Source organism: Platichthys flesus, chromosome 3 (genome assembly GCF_949316205.1).
Source record: "Platichthys flesus chromosome 3, fPlaFle2.1, whole genome shotgun sequence".
NCBI lineage: Eukaryota > Metazoa > Chordata > Actinopteri > Pleuronectiformes > Pleuronectidae > Platichthys > Platichthys flesus.
This window is the reverse complement of record NC_084947.1, coordinates 6,119,993-6,137,646: the sequence shown is the minus strand read 5'-3', so window position 1 is coordinate 6,137,646 and position 17,654 is coordinate 6,119,993. Positions and strand designations below refer to the sequence as shown.

The 17,654-nt window shown below is 39.5% G+C and overlaps 1 protein-coding gene across 2 annotated transcripts; it reads left to right on the top strand.

The window, feature by feature from the left end:
• Positions 1–6,443: 6,443 nt before the first annotated feature.
• Positions 6,444–16,617, top strand: LOC133941877 (LIM/homeobox protein Lhx6-like). 2 transcript variants are annotated; one of them, XM_062381755.1, is made up of 9 exons: positions 6,444–6,639; positions 7,306–7,436; positions 7,948–8,079; positions 8,713–8,834; positions 11,055–11,275; positions 12,602–12,702; positions 13,358–13,453; positions 14,463–14,634; positions 15,954–16,617. In XM_062381755.1, exons 2-9 carry the CDS (start codon positions 7,434–7,436, stop codon positions 16,034–16,036), a joined length of 930 nt encoding a protein of 309 aa, XP_062237739.1. In that variant the 5' UTR covers positions 6,444–6,639; positions 7,306–7,433; the 3' UTR covers positions 16,037–16,617. The 2 variants fall into 2 exon arrangements, with proteins under 2 accessions (XP_062237739.1, XP_062237740.1); XM_062381756.1 differs by having other exon boundaries at positions 6,444–7,436.
• Positions 16,618–17,654: the final 1,037 nt, after the last annotated feature.

Below are 17,654 nucleotides of genomic sequence, written 5' to 3'. Positions count from 1 at the left end.
ACAAGATGCATTTGAGGATACACTTAATTTCACAGTGCTCGCCGGCCACTTTTGTACTCAATGGAGGAAAAAAAACAAAAAAACATCTCTCTTCCTCCCTCTTTTCTTTGGTGGAATTGATCAGCTGCTTCCTGGCTGTAAATTAAGAGGCATACTGTAATGGACTTGATAAATATCAAGCAGAATACGGCAATCAGCTGAAAGCAATTTGCATGTCTGTGCTCGAGCCAGCGGTTCGTGATTTTCTCTCCTGTCATCTATCATAGACCACACGCTTGGGCCAAAATACACAATACCCCCAAAATTGCTGTCATATGGAGTGCAAGCCCTGAAAAAAAAGGCCCTTCATTTTTCTTTGTCCGCAGTTCAAATAAACTCGTATTTGTGAAATAACTGAGAGGGTTTTTTTTTTTTTCTCTCTTTCTCCGACACGACTTTTCAGAGAGAGGGATGGTGTAATGTGCCATTTCCTTTGTTTGTTGAAAGCTTGGCTGCAGGACTGTAATCTAGACGGGTTTGATCTCAGGAACATGAAGCCTGTTGGACGCTGCACGCTGCTGGACGGTGAATTTTCAAACAACAATTTCTGCAACAAGCTCCCAAAGGCAAACATTCACTGGCCGGAGGACGCGACTCACTTTTTTTTTTCTTTGTGTTATTCAATGTGCTTCCTAACAGTCGCAGCCGTTACCCAGCTGTGAGGTATTATATTTTCATGCACACATCACAAAGCATTTAAATAAACATTTGCAGGACACTGGTATCCAACGTGTCTTTCAGCTGTGATCCTCAAAACCTTTTCCTTTGGGCTGACGTCACCCCACATCGTGTCAGACGAGCTCCCTTCCAATACGCTCTGAAGAATGTTCTTCTATTGATAGACTGGAAGTTAGTTCAATTTATTTCCTTAGTGTTTGAGGTGTCAGTCAATTTTTGTCTTCATACTACTGACGCCTTTTAATGCAGAACTTTGATTTCTTTCTATCTCGATATTCAGCCTTCCAGCTACGTACATATTATACTTAGCCTGTAAATTACTCTTTAGTAGTATCATGATTTGACACGTTTGTAATAGATATTATGTTAACTGTTTAATCAGCTAACCAAGTCCATAGCCTTTAACTGTTTTGACAGTTTATGCCAGTTTACTTTCTTCAATCCACCACTTTTATCAGACTATTATCAGGTAATGTCACTTTAAATTCAAATATTTTTCACTTCTATTCCACAGTTTATTATCTGCCTGTTACCTTGTATAGTAAAATCTATTAACTAATAGACAACTAATTCTTTTTCAAGCTATTTCAACTGCGATAGTTACTTTTAGTTAGCTCGACTGTTTTTAGCCATATTAACAAAAGTTTAACTTTATCAGTTACTTTAGGCTTCTTCAATGTTCATTACTCAGCGAAGCGTTTCCACTTTTTCCACTGTTACTTTTAACTACTATCCATTGACAAGTGTTTATTTATGTTTCTCTGAACTACTTCAATCTTTTATTGAAGTATTTTAATGATTCATATCAAGATGTTTACCTCTTTCAACCATTGATTCATTACTTTCTCTAATACTTACTTCTTATTCATATGTTTAACTAACAAATGTTTGTTTAGCTGACTTATTAGTACCTTTCTAAATTTAATTATATCAATTACATCATGCTTTTAGCGAGCTTAGGTCGATACTCATTTCAACCATTATTCATTACTTCTGGCTAAACATTTCAATGCTGCTTCTTATTTGACATATTTTAATGCACTTTCAAAATAGCTATGCTAACTCTGGTTAATGGGGCGCGCTACTGGTTTGTGCAACTTTAACACCAACTTGTCTACACTAATATCCTGTATTTCATTTGTTCTTGTTGAATTTAGTTCAGATCATTTCTTGGGGTTTCCACGTAGGCTTGGCTCCCTCACCCTTGGTTCAGGTAAACTATTTCCAGCAACGCATTAAAGCGCCGCTCTCCCGCAGACTGACCTCAGATCCATCTTATCTCCGACATCTAACAGTATCCACACAGACTACACGGTGGCAGAAGTTCTACAGAAACAAGATAAGGCCTCGGTGTTGCGTTAAGGGCTCGCTCCACCCTTCTGTAAACATTTTCTTTTAGCCAACATGCCAAGCAGAGAATCAGTCATCGCTGTTTGGCTTCGTGTTGTTTCTCCCTAACATGCAACCACAGAGAGAAAGAGGAATGAATCACGCTCATTCCATTTAGTCTCCAACTCACAGAAATCTGAGAGTGTTGAGAAACAAACATGAACTGCGAGGAATCGACCTCGACAGAGAACATGGTGGTTTCTGATTTGACAATAATCTCATGATCAGAAATCTGTTATTTATAACAGTACAGATGAAGTCTTATAGGGAAAAGCAATGCAACAACAAAAGGCACAATTCTCTGTGTTTATGGTTGTTAAATTGGTGTATAACAAACTAGCAAACGAAAACTAATATCTGCAAATGTGTGAAGTGAATCTATTCAAAGTGAATCTATTCAGAAATCATGTTCGAATGGTGTTTGTTATTTATCACATTTTCCTGCTTGCTTTTATTTCACCATCTCGACCCTATCAATGTTTAATTAGAATATTATTTTTCTGTGCCATTTTAGTGTCCCCCCCCCCCCTGGTTATAGATTATTTTAGTTTGGCCAGTTAGCTTTTCAACTGTTTGAAAAGCTCTGTACGACAAAGTTTGGTTTTAGGTGACAAGTGTTATTTTTGCAGCTTCACCAACTCTGCGTGTGTAGCTGTGGCAGCTTGTAGTTTTAAACAATGAAGCACTGATTCTGCCACTTCAGTACTTACAGCTTCTGAAATCGGAGAAGCTCAAAAACAATCTTATTTCTCTAAGCGACAAGCAAACGATAACGTTTTGGGGTAAATAAAAGAAAGTAATAGCAATAACGATTGAGGATTTCACACCAATCATCAGATACGTGCCTGTGTGGATTCACTGGATTTCGTGGACATCGACCTGGCAACAAAACAAAAAGAATGCAAACTGCTGCCATCTGATGCTGGTTGCATCAATCCTGATTGGGTCAGAGAAATTCATTATGTGACCTAAACACCACGAGTCACGCCCACTTTAAACCAATGAAAAGACCACAGTAATGTCCCAGAATAGGATTGGTTTTGGAAGTGTCTTTGTTCACAAGCACATGTGATGTTTCAAGATAAGGAGATAATAACTGCACGATTTCAAGATACAAGTGAAAAACACTTGTCATCACAGATACTCATTCAAAACTATGACGAATGGGAAAAGAGAATGGTCAGCTAAACTCAGAACATATTGAGAATGAAATCGTGACTGTTAGAAAGACTTCTACAGTCAGAGTATGGTGGTAAAAGTGTGATCAGCTGTTTCATATATATATGGATTTTGTATCAGTGTCAATAAATCCACCATATATTGTTTATGAGAGATTCAAACCACTTCTGAAAATACGAAAGAAAAATGTAGACGATGATATTATATCAGTTTACAGCTAATAGAGCTCATTAGTCAAAGGCAAGAAATTCCAGTTATTAGACAACACTTTGCCTGATAACCTTCCACCACATGTTATACAAGCATTGTTATTCAGTTACGAGAGAAGAACTCCGTCTTATTGTCTGTTGTTTTCCAACAGTAGCACTGGAAATAAGACGCCCCCCCCCCCCCCCCCCCCCCCCGTGAACCCGCCTGCACCTCCACTGCAGGCGGACAACGCACGTCACACATTGTTGACATACCAGGCATCAAACTGCCCACTGGGGCTCATCGGATGCGTCTAATAGCTTTAGCATGTGCTACAGATTGTTGTTATTGTTTATTGTAGTGTGTGCTGGTGGCTTATTGTTTGCTCGGCTCGCAGACAGCCGTGCGTCAGGGAAGGGCAGTCACACACAGGTCACATGGGAGGTCACGGCGCCGTCCACTTTCACACGTCCTCAGAGGATGGGACAGGATGCGACAGGTGACCCGGCCTCAGGTGCTCCCTCTGTCCTGGGGCTCCCCTGGGTTCCATGCTGCTGTGTGAGGACGCTCTGTGAGGGAGGGGTGGGAATGAGCTGTTTGTTTGTTGTTCCTTTTGTGTAGAAACTAAATGCCAAATAACCATCTCTGAATATTTGAATACCAAAGGTTGCAATCTTAAATCTATTGCACTCTTGTTATGTAACAGTTGGCTAGACATGGGTATTTAAGAGTTCCACCCTCACTACACGGACTGCATCATGGTTTTGCATCTGCTGGTGGTTTTCTTGTTTTTTCTTTTGGCACTTCTTCCTTGTGGTTGATTTGTGACACTTCTTGTATCCCCCTCAAAATCCTCTTGAATATTTCACATTTTTATAGATAGATTAATAACTTGGAAACAGGTTTCTACCACAACGCCGTCTTCATGAGATTGCTCAGCTGCTTGAAAATAGTAAATGTTGAAAAGCTATTTGACGATGAAAATTTTTAGCATGAAGGTGGACCTGAAGTGAGCACACACTGGTGATGGGGGTTAAAAGTTGTTGAAGAAGCAAGTAAGTGGACATTTAGTGGAGATTGTTTTGTCAGATTTCATGGATGATTTTCATCGGCAGAGAGCGGCTGATTTTGAGGAACAAGGTTCAACAATCACAGTTTTTTACGCTACCAATTTTGTAAATCTTGTGAAATACGTTTTGCTTTAAGGAAACTCTTAACCTAAACTAATCTGCTATAAATATTTTTTTATAGTGTGAAGCTTTAAAAACTTCCAGGACCCTGAAAATGATTGTGTCTGAAAAGGTTTTGCAGAATCAACTAAACCAAAACCTTTTGGTCAAAGTGGTGAAAAACGTTCACTCTTGTAAATCACCACCGACGGGTCTCGATAATGGAGGTGAAATAACACCTTTCCCACCGTTAAGTCTCCCAGCATCTTGACCAGCCCACTTCCAGTTGACCCCGGCTCAAACTGGTGATTACAGCTAATGCACAGGACCGATGAAGTGCATTACACACACAATACAAAGAGGCTGAGACAATGTAATTCTGCAGTTACCGATGCTTTTTATGTGATCGATAGGTATTACGGGAAGATTGATTTTATGGAAACCTCCACTTGAAGTCACTTTGTTCCCTCTGCAGGGAGATGGTTCATTGTAGAGACAGAAAGCTTCAGGCTTCAAGAGTGAGACGCACGACACAAAGGAGGATTCATCATAACTTTGTCATTCCTCATCTCCCTTTGTCTCCGAACATCTCTCTACCATTAACACCTTCGACTACATGTGCCTTTTCAGCTGTTAAAGTTCAGTTTAATTTAAAGAACCAAATATCCCCAAAAAGAAAGACCAACGTATGATGTTTAAATGAAGGCTACACACCGTTGTCTGACCAACCCTGGTCCTCATGAAATAAAGTGTGTGTGTATGAAGTTCACGTTTGTGTGATATGGTCACTTAATAAATGTCTGATATCAATTTTTCATGAAACTTTAGTAAACCCGTCGTGTTCCAGGTGCTTACCAAGTAAGAAGAGTTAGTGGTGTGGTTTGATTTTAATGGAATTGAAGTAAAAAGAACCGTCCTGTTGCTTGTTGTTATTTATGAGGTGGTGACAGTGGTTCAGTGGTTTTACTGGTCAATAATGAGCCCAAAAAAATGTCACATGTTGTTTTACAACATTTTGAGTCCAATTGGTTGGTTAATTAAAATCTATGACTATATTGTTGTTAGTGTCAATGTAAATACTTGTATTTCACAAAATAAACAATGCAGAAAACATTTGTAAATATGTTTAAGCTTTATGTATGGAATATTTTCTTAATTCGAGTTCTATATATTTGGTTATAGGCCTATTTTAGTTATATATATATTTTTTTTGTATTCAGCATCATCCCCCAAAAAATTGTTCATTATATAGTCTAACATTTGACAGGTGTCTACACTGTTCACATTAAATTAACCTTCATTTCCATATTATTATTATTATTATTAAACTAATAGGAAACTTTGAGACATTAAGAACTATAGCAAAAAAAATGTGGATCAATCTTTCCCTTATGGAAACATCTGGATTTAAACTTGTCAAAAGCAGTCACAAGCAAAAGTGCAAAAAAAATAGCTGAGAGATAAAGAATAGATTTTAAGCTGAATGATGTGTGATGGATAATTAACTGAGGCTTCACGAGCATCTTTAAAATCGGTGTAATCTGACTCTGACCTCTGAGCTGCAGCTGCTTCATTCAAAAAACAGTTTCCAGGTGAACTGGTGTCTTCAGCCACAGTTTCATATATTTTATAGAATCGTGTCCTGAATATTCTTGTGTATGGAGGTGAAACCCCGGTGAGCTGGTCCTGTAGCTGCAGCATCACATCCTGTCTGACTCAACTGGGTGTAAACTTTGAGCCGAGGCGGGGAGAAGGAGCCACAGCGGACCAACAGCACTGGGAGGGGTGGTGCTGGTGCCACTGGTTTGATTCCCAGCTCCCAGAAAGTTAATGAAGGAGGATTATTTCGCAGACCGAGAGACGCAGGGGAACGTGTCTCTGTGTCATTCCAGGAAAAACAACCATGTCCCAGGGAATTATCCGGATACTTTGCTTGTGATGTTCTGGAAAAACTTTTACTGGACGATGTTCTCGCTGCTTCTGGGAGCTTCTCCATGTACGAAGTCTTGTTTTCTTGACTCCCACAGGCCACCTCTTGTTATCCCACTGCCTCCAATGTTTACACCGTAGCTGGTGATTAACATAATGTTGCATTCCTGTTAATTTGGACCAAACGAAGGACAACACGGGCGCAGGATTTCCACCCAAACGCAGATTTTTGGCACTTTATGAATGCAGCTGTAATCACACAGGGGAGCCTCGAGTGTTTAAATGGGTCCATCAGCAGAAAGAGACAATCAAGCGCCTTTATGCCTCAAGATCAGCTGCAGCTTCTTCGCATTGTCTGTTATGAATAGACCGATCTCCAATTGAGCCTCTTCACTTTGGAGATTTTTTCGATTTTCGATTTTTTTTTTTACAGCTATTGAAATTAGGATGTGCCGCCTGGTTCTTCTCTTAGCTTGGTGGCTCCGCTGCCTTCTCGTGATTGACACATGAAATTGACACTCGGGCTGGGCTCTTATCAAGCGAAGCGTTTCAATCCGCCGCTAATTGCAGATATGGTGCCATCCTTTCTTTTCACACGCGTCTGATTGCACGGGCACACCGCAGCCTCCCATTGCGCACAAGAGGAATGATCGATCTTACATAGCTTCTTCTTCTTTTTTTTTTCTTTTTTTTTGCCTCCTTCTAATTGCATCAAAATATCTTTTGTTGCCAGGGTTTAAATGCAGGAGAAACTGTTATTCGTTGTTTTGGACCGGATATAGTGTGGGTTGGGGCAGAGATGCGTAATGCGCAGAGCGAGCTCCATCTTCTCTCCAAATAGGCAGCGCGCAAGACCCGAGAATGGTGAGTCACAAACATCTGGATGAGCTTTTGGTTTGCAACCTTTTTTCGATTTCTTTGTCCGTCAGTGTGTTTGAGGTTTTACTCGATTCCCCCCGCTCCTGGAGTTCTCCTCCCGGGGACCAGGGGGTTTGATCAGGAGGATCCACTGGACTTTATCATCAGGGGTTTACCGGAGAGCGAAAACCAGCAGAACTCGGTTAATTTTAGATTTTAGGTCACACAGTCTACTGCAACCTTTCAAACGTAGTGTTCAATTTAATTTAATGTGTTTGAATAATCATGGCAGATTCGTGGCTATATGCACAAATTTAAATGACATCATTATGAAGGTGTAGGCCTTGAAATATAGAGTTGCAGCTTTTCTAGACGTTAAAATTAGAGTTTTTTTCTTAAGCTGGATCTTCTAAAACATTTCTCGGGCCAATTGTTTCCCCCTGTAACACAACGTAAAAAATGTAAATGAAGACACGGGTCCTGTCTTTGTTCTAAACTCGTCTTTTCTCGTCCGCAGTCTAAATCGGAGGTGAAGAAGGAGTCCGGGGAGTCCAGTCCGTCGGAGGCCGCCTGCCTCTGCTCTCCTCCGGCCGCCAAGAACCAGTGCGCCAGCTGCGGCATGGAGATCCACGACCGGTACCTGCTGAAGGTGAGGAGCCCCAAACAGGTTTAAATGTCTTAAAGTTAAATATGCATTTTTAAGAATTGAATACACGAAGCTTCAGGAGATTTACGTTCTCATAAATTCTCCTAATTTGGTATCTTATTTTTATCTCAGGCTTTTATTTCCAATTTCTTTCTTTCTTTCTGTGAAACATCTGGATGAGAGTGTGTGATTGTCAGTGTTCGGGTTGTTTTGATTCTTGGGATTTGTAGAATTGTGTTTTTTATCTTTCTTTTTTTCCTTCTTTCCTTGTAACATCTGGATGATGTGTATGATTGTGTTTTCTTTCTGTCTTCTTTCTTTCTCTTTCTGTCTTTCTGTCTTCTTTCTTTCTGGCTTTCTGTCTTTCTGTCTTTCTGTCTTTCTTTCTTTCTTTCTTTCTTTCTTTCTTTCTTTCTTTCTTTCTGTCTTCTTTCTTTCTCTCTATTTTCTTTGTATGATTGTGCTTTTAATCATTCTTTCCTTCTTCCCCCCTTCTTCCTCGTAATAATGTATTATGTGTTTTTAATCGTTCTTTCCGTCTTTCTGTCTTTCTGTCTTCTGTCTTTCTGTCTTTCTGACTTTCTTTCTTTCTCTCTCTCTCTTCTCTGTGTGATTGTGTGTTTCATCATCACGCAGGTCAACAACCTGAACTGGCACCTGGGTTGTCTGGAGTGCTCAGTGTGCAGAGCGTCTCTGCGTCAACAGAGCAGCTGCTACGTTAAAAACAAGGAAATCTACTGCAAACTGGATTACTTCAGGTAACAGCGCTTTTATTCTGGAGCTGCTTTTATTTCTGCTTATTATGATTATTTAACGCTTAAAGTTTAAACCTTGCAAGAGGATTCTCGTTTTATTTTTAATCAGATAAATAGGGTTAATGAATTTGAAGCTCACTTTACAAAGCTATGGAAGAAATGTGTAATCGTTAATTAAAATGAATTTGTTTATTTTTTCTAGAATAAATAAATGAGGCACCGTCTTATGGATAACGTTCAATTTAAATAAGTCGATTACCATAATTAAATTGATAAATTCGGCGATAACATTGTTTTCATTAGGTTTGAAAGTTTAAAACTGTATAATGTATTTTATAAACTGTCCGTGAACAAAACCTCTGTCTTTATTAGTTTCACTCCAGTCAGACGATTCAAAGTGCGTTTGCAGAGTAGAATATTAGAAAATTATGGTGAAAAGAGAAACGGACGAATTGAAAATGTGACCGGAACGTTATTATAAACCACATGTGTGTTATTGAAATCTCGAAATACTGATGATATCTATTTTAATCTTCCACCGAATTCCTCAAATGTGCCGACAGAGGTAAATTCCATAAAACCATCAAATCTTATTATTTAACAGAAAACAACAGATTTGTATCTTTGAATCTGGCTCCAGTTTTAAATTGTTAAATAATTGACTGTTTCCCCTGAAAGGAAAACGATGACCTGTAGAGATTATTTCTATTTTTTTGGATCCAGGTGATAAATCCTCGAACGTAATTGGTTTGTTTTTGTGGATGTTTTTACAGCTGATTGAGTTTCACCCTTTTAAACTTTAACTCTGAACTCAAGAGTAACGAGGTTCGACTTCTTTATTTAGAGAATCTTGATTTTATCAGTGAAAATTATGGTCATGCAGAATGTAATAGAACAAGACACGTGCACAACAATTATCTTAAAACTGAGCCAGATCAGACCAATGCATTTGACTGATTCCAATTTACCAATGTACAATATAAACTGCATCAGCTGATTTCATGACCCCTGTTGCGATATGACCATGTCATTTTTAATTTTAATTTGGTAATTCACCAAAATCTCTCTAATCTGTCATCTGACTGTACGGGCTGTGAAAACCCCACCTCCTAAATACAAACCTATGAAAATAATTTAAACGAGAATTGGTTTACTGGGAAAATGTATCGGAAACATCAGTCCATGAAGGCAGTGAAGAATTGTTACACTTTCTTTAGTAAAAATGCACATAGCAGAATCTTTTATTATTGAAGAGGTCAGGCTTTGAGCTGATCACAGTTAAACATGCAGATATGGAGTCACAGTTCAACACAGCTGTGGGGATCATGAGCTCAGACGTTTTGGGGACCATAGTTAAAAAAGATGTTATTTTTTATTAGAAAGTTGTCTAGGCCAAGCATGGGTTTAAAGAGTAAATAGAAAATACTGAGTTGTATTAGACACATAAACAACTAAATATGTATGTGTTTAAAGGGAAAATCTCTAAAACCTCTTTTTTGATATACGATTGGCTGAATTAACGGACTTTAAGTGAGATAACACCCATATAAATTGAAGATAAAAGTGTAAAACTTCCTTTATTGACGTAAGCCCTCACATGGGGAACCCTCTGGCTGGGAATTAAACAATTGTAAACAACTGCTGCTGTTTTTCAATATTTAGTTCATTCTTTTGATGAATAGACGATCCCTGTGCAAAACACTCTTCTGCACATATTATATACTTGCTAAAAAAAGAGGATTAAATGTAAACAAAAGTAAATGTATAAAAATATGCAGAATTATATTAAACATGTTACAATGAGCATTAAAGGAGAGTCCTGAGAATCAATATTCAAAACAATCTGACAGGAAACTGCAGGCTTCCTATAGCTCAGTTAAAACACCAGCATGTGTTCAGGAAAAATATCAACTGTTCAAAATAAACACAAAGTACATGAAAGGAACACAATCCCAACTAACTACCAATGTTTTTAGCAGAAATGTGCAGGCGGAACATTTAACAACACAACTCAGTGAAATGTGTTTGCAGGCTATAATACAACTCATGCATTGTGGACTGTGAGTTCTTATTGTAGCTGTACACATGTTTGTATTGTTGAGAGTGTGTGTATCAGTTCAGACAGATGTGTTGGTGTAACTGTGTGTATTTAAAAGCTCTTGCCCAGGACTCTAAACTGACCTGCAGCCGACCTTCACCTGACGTTTCCTTCTTCCCTCACAGTAGGTTCGGCACCAAATGCGGCCAGTGTGGCCGGCAGGTGTACGCCAGTGACTGGGTGCGGCGGGCCCGGGGCAGCGTGTACCACCTGGCCTGCTTCGCCTGTTTCTCCTGCAAGAGGCAGCTGTCCACCGGGGAGGAGTTCGGCCTGGTGGAGGGCCGGGTGCTGTGCCGCAGCCACTACGACATCATGCTGGACAACCTCCGCCGGGCGGCAGAGAACGGTAACAGACACGATCCAAGATGCATCTCTGATGATCCACTCAGAAAAAATATACAATTTTCATGGCCTGATTAACTTCCTGAGGGACCCTGGGGGGAAATTTGTCGTAGGGGCCCCTACTGGCCCCCACTATACGTATCAGTTTACATACACACATCAGGAACCGGCCAGTTCTCTACAGTGCTCTCTTTAAAGCCCTTTGCAGACATGAGCAAGGTCCAGACTTTATCCGGACTTTGCCTTTCACATATGAAGAACAAAGCAGGAGATTTCCCGGGTCTGATGCGTTCAGCAACAACAGGAAAATGGCCTGCTTTGAATTTTCCTGACATTTTGCTGCTGTATTCTCACGTGCACTGAAACTCGGCTGGCAGGAAAAACTGCGGAGAGCGTCCGCGGCAAATGACTCGGACATTTTGGTTCTCACATTCAGCCGAGTTCAGTGCACGTCTGAGAGCAGTTTCAGTTTCCTCTGTGGGAAGGTCGAACATCGAACCAAGCGGCCCCCTCAAGAAACACATGATCCCAAACCACATCATTCCGATCTTTAAAGGATTACGACCCAAGTGCAGGAATAATAGTCAAGTAGAAAAGTTTAAGAGACGTTGAGGAGTTTCCGACGATGGTTCAGTTGCAGATTCCTGAACTGATCGTAGAATTCAAGGGGCAACATAATCAGCCGTTCTCTAGGGGCCCCTCCTACCTCGGGGCCCCAGGCAATTGCTTGTGATGCCCCTGCTCTCAAGGAGCTTTGCTCCACACTGTCTGAGAACATCACATAATTACTCTCTGAGGATTCAGTCCGGCTGTTTGTTGAGCTGATGGAACGACATCATCTCATCAAAAGTAAAAATCCACATTTTCCTTTCTTTCAATAGGAAATACCAAAATATGTTAACTTCTTGAATTTAAGACGAATGATGTGAGGGTTTGAAAACCAAGATGAGATTGTTATAGACGATGGACTTTAATAATATTAATAATAATAAAAAAAGAAATATAAGCCAGAGGTATAAATTAAACGTATGGAGGAATACATGTTTCACACTGAGAAGAACAGCTCTGGTGGCAGACTCCGCTCTCTGCTGTGTTTCCAGTGAGAAAACATGTCGTCCGTAATGGTATAAATACTTTGGCCTGTGCGGTTCTTGGCAAGAAAACATTTAAATTAAGTTAGCGTGGTTTGTTTGGACAGTTTCATGACACAGACTTTGTGGAACTGTAATAAGCTCGGCCTGTTGTGTTGTGCAACCTCACAATGCGCTAACTGAAGTTTTTTATTTTCCGAGTGAAGTGACATGTGAACCCTTGTTGTGATTGTCTTCAGGCACAGGACTGACTCTGGAGGGAGCTCTGCCCTCCGATCAGGACGGTCAACCCAAACCAGCCAAGAGAGCGCGCACGTCCTTCACTGCCGAGCAGCTGCAGGTACATTCTGCACAAAAGGTCAAAGTTCTGATCGCACACTGTACTATTATAAAACTATCTAAAACTGATGATTAATTATGGGTAAATAGAAAACTGGAAAATGTACTTAAGGTATGTTCTTAATGCAGAGAAATGTCCCCTAGCTAATGATATTGGATTTTATTGCTTGTCGGTTTTAATGTAGAATGTAAAATTGTTCAGATGCAGCTGATTGGATTTACCTTCCAATCTCGATCAATGTGTTTATTGATTATTTTTTTAAACATACGAAAATGAAAAGAGTGATCCATCACAATAACGTTGGACTCCAACTTTCAAATAAGATGAGGAAGAGCAACAAATTGTCACAATTGAACAAAATAGTCATTATTTATCAGTTTCCAAAACAGTTGCTGATTATAAAGTGATAACTAACCAAGAAATGTATTAATTGATCTATTAATGTGCAGTAAGTTCATTTTTTCAATGAAGTTTCGTGTTTTTAAGGTTGTATTTAAAGTATGTGTTGGGTTTGTAAATAAAAATGTGTGAAGTAACTAAAGTTGTCAAAATATATCATTGTACACAATGTGACTGTTAAAAACTGAAATACAAGTATAAAATACATATTTACTTTCCTCCACCTGATATTAAATGATGATGTGTTTCCTCTCAGGTGATGCAGAATCAGTTTGCTCAGGACAACAACCCCGACGCTCAAACTTTACAGAAACTGGCAGAAATGACGGGACTGAGCAGACGAGTCATACAGGTCGGACACAATCACACTTCATAAAACAACATGAGGCAAGATTATATTGTGTGGTGCTGCAAAGAAACGGGGCTCTGAGCAAATTAACGTGGAACAGGAAAGAAGAGAGACACAGTTTCAGCTCCACTACAGGATGTTTTTATCCGTTCACCCTCCTGGAAAAAAAGACAATCTGAAAAGAGAAAATCAGGCTTTGATTGAGCTGCTTGTAGACGCGTGCAACTTGTAACAAGAGGTTATAATTGGATCTGGCTGCTTTGTTTGAGAGGATGATTACTCAAATGGAACCACAAGTAATATGCAGAATACAAGGTTCTTTCTCTTAAATGAGTCACACCCAGTGGTGAAATACTCTGAGTAAAAATCCCACATTTAAAAAATTCACTTCACTGTAAAGTACTCATGCATTTATGTATTATTATATTACTTCTGCTTAATTTACAATATCATATCATATTTTGTTCATCAAATAACAAATCAATAAAGATTTGAAATTAATATCGTGGATTTAAAAATATCAACCGAAAAGCAAAGGAGTAGAATTACTCATAGCATAAATGTAGTAAATGATTTCTCAATTAAAGTTGTTAACTGCTATTTTGTGCTCATTTCTTAAAGCCGGAGAAGTTCCTTTAGAATTTATCAAGACAAGTGGAAATCGTCTTCAGTGGTCCGTTAAAATAAAGAAGATAAAGTTAACATGTGACCTTCTATGACCTTCTGAATTAACCTGAACGTGATCTTAAAGACCAGACCAGGTGAATTATCCAGCATTTAAAAATAAAAGTAAAAAGTTATTAAAATCACTGCCAACTTATTTCAGTATACCAGTTAGGTCCTTGGTGCAAACCAGTACAAATACTTGTCCTGTGGCTCCTCAGTGTGTTTAATAATAATGAAACGGGTGATTAGAACAAGAGTGAAGCTCTGATCTACATCTCCACAGTGTCAGTGCAGAGTTCTTCCACCCTGTTTCCTGAATGTTCACATTATCTGTATTACCTCCCAGGTTTGGTTTCAGAACTGTCGGGCACGACACAAAAAGCAGCCGCCCCACAACAGCTTCTCTCAGAGCGCTCCGCTGTCCAGGATGCCCCCATCGCTGCCAGACGACCTCCACTACTCCCAGTTCAGCAGCCCAGACCGACCACACCTACTCGCTCTGCACGGGTATCTGGACGGTGAGTGTCCCCTCCTCTTGCTCCCGCTTCAAATGCTGTGATGAAAGGATTTAAATTATACATTACCTAAAAACTGATTTAAAGCATAATTTTTTTACAACATACACAGTTATGGAAAAAATGGTTAATTTGCTTGAGTAGAAATTTGAGGTACTCGACTTTTGTTTTTTTGATGCTTTTTACTTCTACATCTATGTGAAAGCTTTTCCTTTACAGACTCAGACTTTACATGAGGTGCTTATGCAGCCAGGGATCTACAATGTTTTGTGAATCATGTTGCCTATTAATAAAATACTTATTGGTTCTCCCAGAGATAAAATACTGTATCTATAAAAACAACGTATAAAATCCTTAATATATTTATAAAATATTTAATTTGTTCAGTAAAGTAATGAAAGGATCTTCATGACAAAACCTTGATGTAAAGAAATACCACATGGTTACAAGTAAAAAACTATTAGGTGAAGATTTTGCTCTAGTAAAACTATAAAAGTAAATACATCAAAATATAGTACCAAAAGTGAAAATACTGCTTATTCAGAATAATGTATATTATCCTCCTGTATTATAGTCATCGATTAATTCATATTAACAACACTTTAATGTTGCAGCTGTAGAGGTGGAGCTCATCTGAATAAATACGTTTACTTACCTCAGAATTATACGAGGGGTTAAGCTGTGAGGTCGTGTTGTAGGAAGCTCCAGTCTCAGCTTCATCCGAGACTTGATGGAGCAGCAACACACTTACAGGAAAACTTCAGGTTTGGTCGGAGACGTCATATTCTTCAACCACAGTCCAGTAAAAACAAACACTTTTACTTTAACTCGAGGTCGTTAGTTATTACTCTGAAGCTTCTGCAGAATATCACAGTAAATTACAAAGTTTTGATCAAATTTCATATGATTTATTTCCCATTTCCTCCCAAATTCCTATGTTGTTGCTGCCATTACTGAGAACTTCTGCCTCCCAACCTACACTTTGGGAACCAGAAAGTGTTTTATCGCTTCCTGATTCAGACAGAGTGACATATTACAGAATAAATTCAGGGTATTTTTTTACATTTTTACCCTTTTTCCCTTTTAAAATGAGACTCTGACATCATCTATTGGACAGACTAATGAGCCCTCTGAAGGAAATGCTTAATTTCTCATTTTGAATGACACAGAACTAATGTCTTGACTTGAATGGACTATGTGATAAATGCTGAAGCCTCAAGTTTGACACTATATTTATTCAGTTTTTAAAGATGTGGATTCTGCCTGTGTTATTAGTAATGTGCTCCCACTGCCTCACTAACTCTCTTCTCTTGTTTGTGCAGCTCATCCCTTCTCCGTCCTCGCTGCTCCGGGCCACTTGACCCATCCATCCATCTCGTTACCACAGCTTCCCATAAGCCGCTGACACCCCGGGTCCACGGCTCCACCACTCCGATGATATTGTGAAAAAAAAAAAAAATGTAAAATGTTTTGGGAGCAGCAGGACAATCTGCTTTCAATCAGTCGGGTTCTTCGTCGTGAGACTGAAAAGCTCAACTCGTCTTCTGAAGACAGCAGATTGTGGTTACGGGAGAAAAGTCCTACAACGAAGGAAAGAAAGGACGACCGCTCGTTTTGCTTTTCCTTTTTTTGTGGCTGGACACAAAACACTGCATCAGGTCAGGATGTCTTTTCATTTGTTTACTCAATCATTCAAGGTGTTTTAATTAAGTCGCTGCAATATGAGCTTTCGAAAAAGACGAAAAAGGGAGCGTTGTAAGAGTATTACAGTAAAGCCTCAGTATTTTGTCTCTTTGTCTTGAGTGGATGATGAGCACGTTTGCAGCCTCACTGTCGTTTGTTGTTGTGTTGTTGTCAGAAAAATTGGAAACAACTTATTTATTGCAGAACAAAACTTCACTTTTTAAAAAAGCACTTTTCAATGTGTCTGGAAATGGAACAATTCAGTGATTGTACATTGTAAATATACGGTTTAATAAAATGTATCAGAACTGTAACGAATCAAAGGGTCTGGTTGGTTTACTGATGTGGAGAGAGCAGGCGTGTGTGTGTTTGTGTGTGTGTGTGAGAATGTTGATCTTTTTACACACACGTCACGTTCTACGTCACATTTTGTGGACTTGTCCTCATGGGGACAAAATCAATTCCTCATAAGGGAAAGCGTTATATATCAAGGAGAAGACATGTTTTAATGTTAGGTTAAAATTAGGGTTATAGGTTAAGGTCTTGTCTCTATGGTTTCGCTTAGAGAGGGAGAGAGAGAGAGAGTGTGTGTCCGTGTGTGTGTGTCTGTGCGTGGGTGTGTGTGCATGCGATTGAGCTCGGCAGACAAAAGAGTTATATTTTAGGACACCACTTTTACACCGACCATTGCTAAGTCTAAGTGCTAAGTGTCAGAGGTCAGGTACCTGTATCTAGTGACCTGTTATCGAGAACAATGTCCTGCCACCAACCTACACATCATCTCCAATTTACCTCCTGGGCTGAACAGGAAACCTGATCAATCCTGCTGTGAGAACCATTATGGAGGTTTTCCCTCGCAGCGCAGCCATTGATTGGTCCGCCTGTTGCCTTTTATGAGGCCTTTTAACACAGATCATCTGCAGTTGTTGCATTGATGGACAGCACTTAAGCCGCTGTGATGGGAAGAGTGAACGGGTTAGAGGATATCGTTAGATCGGGATTTTACAAACTGGATCAATGTGGCTTTTTTTCTGTCTCGCTCTCTTGTTCTCTCTCTCTCTCTCTCTCTCTTTAGCACAGAAGTAAATTCTTTGAGTGAGCAACAATCATGCACTTTTACAATCCTGGTCACATTTACACCACTGGCACTCAGAGAGCAGCAACTAGACAACCTGAAAGTAAAGTCGGAGCGACATGTATTTTCCTTTTTATCCTTTTAAAATGTGACCAAGATATTTACCCAGTAGGATCTCCTGCAGTTGCTGTCATAGACTTTTACTCGTCTTTGTTTCCTGTCTCTCATATTGGTGACATCTTTTCTCCTTCCTTCTTGTTAAAGC

Bases quoted from the DNA above. Each gene is read 5' to 3' on its own strand.
- LOC133941877 (XM_062381755.1), top strand. The intron at 8,080-8,712 runs GTGAGGAGCCCC...ATCATCACGCAG, and splicing joins ACGACCGGTACCTGCTGAAG to GTCAACAACCTGAACTGGCA. The intron at 13,454-14,462 runs GTCGGACACAAT...ATTACCTCCCAG, and splicing joins TGAGCAGACGAGTCATACAG to GTTTGGTTTCAGAACTGTCG.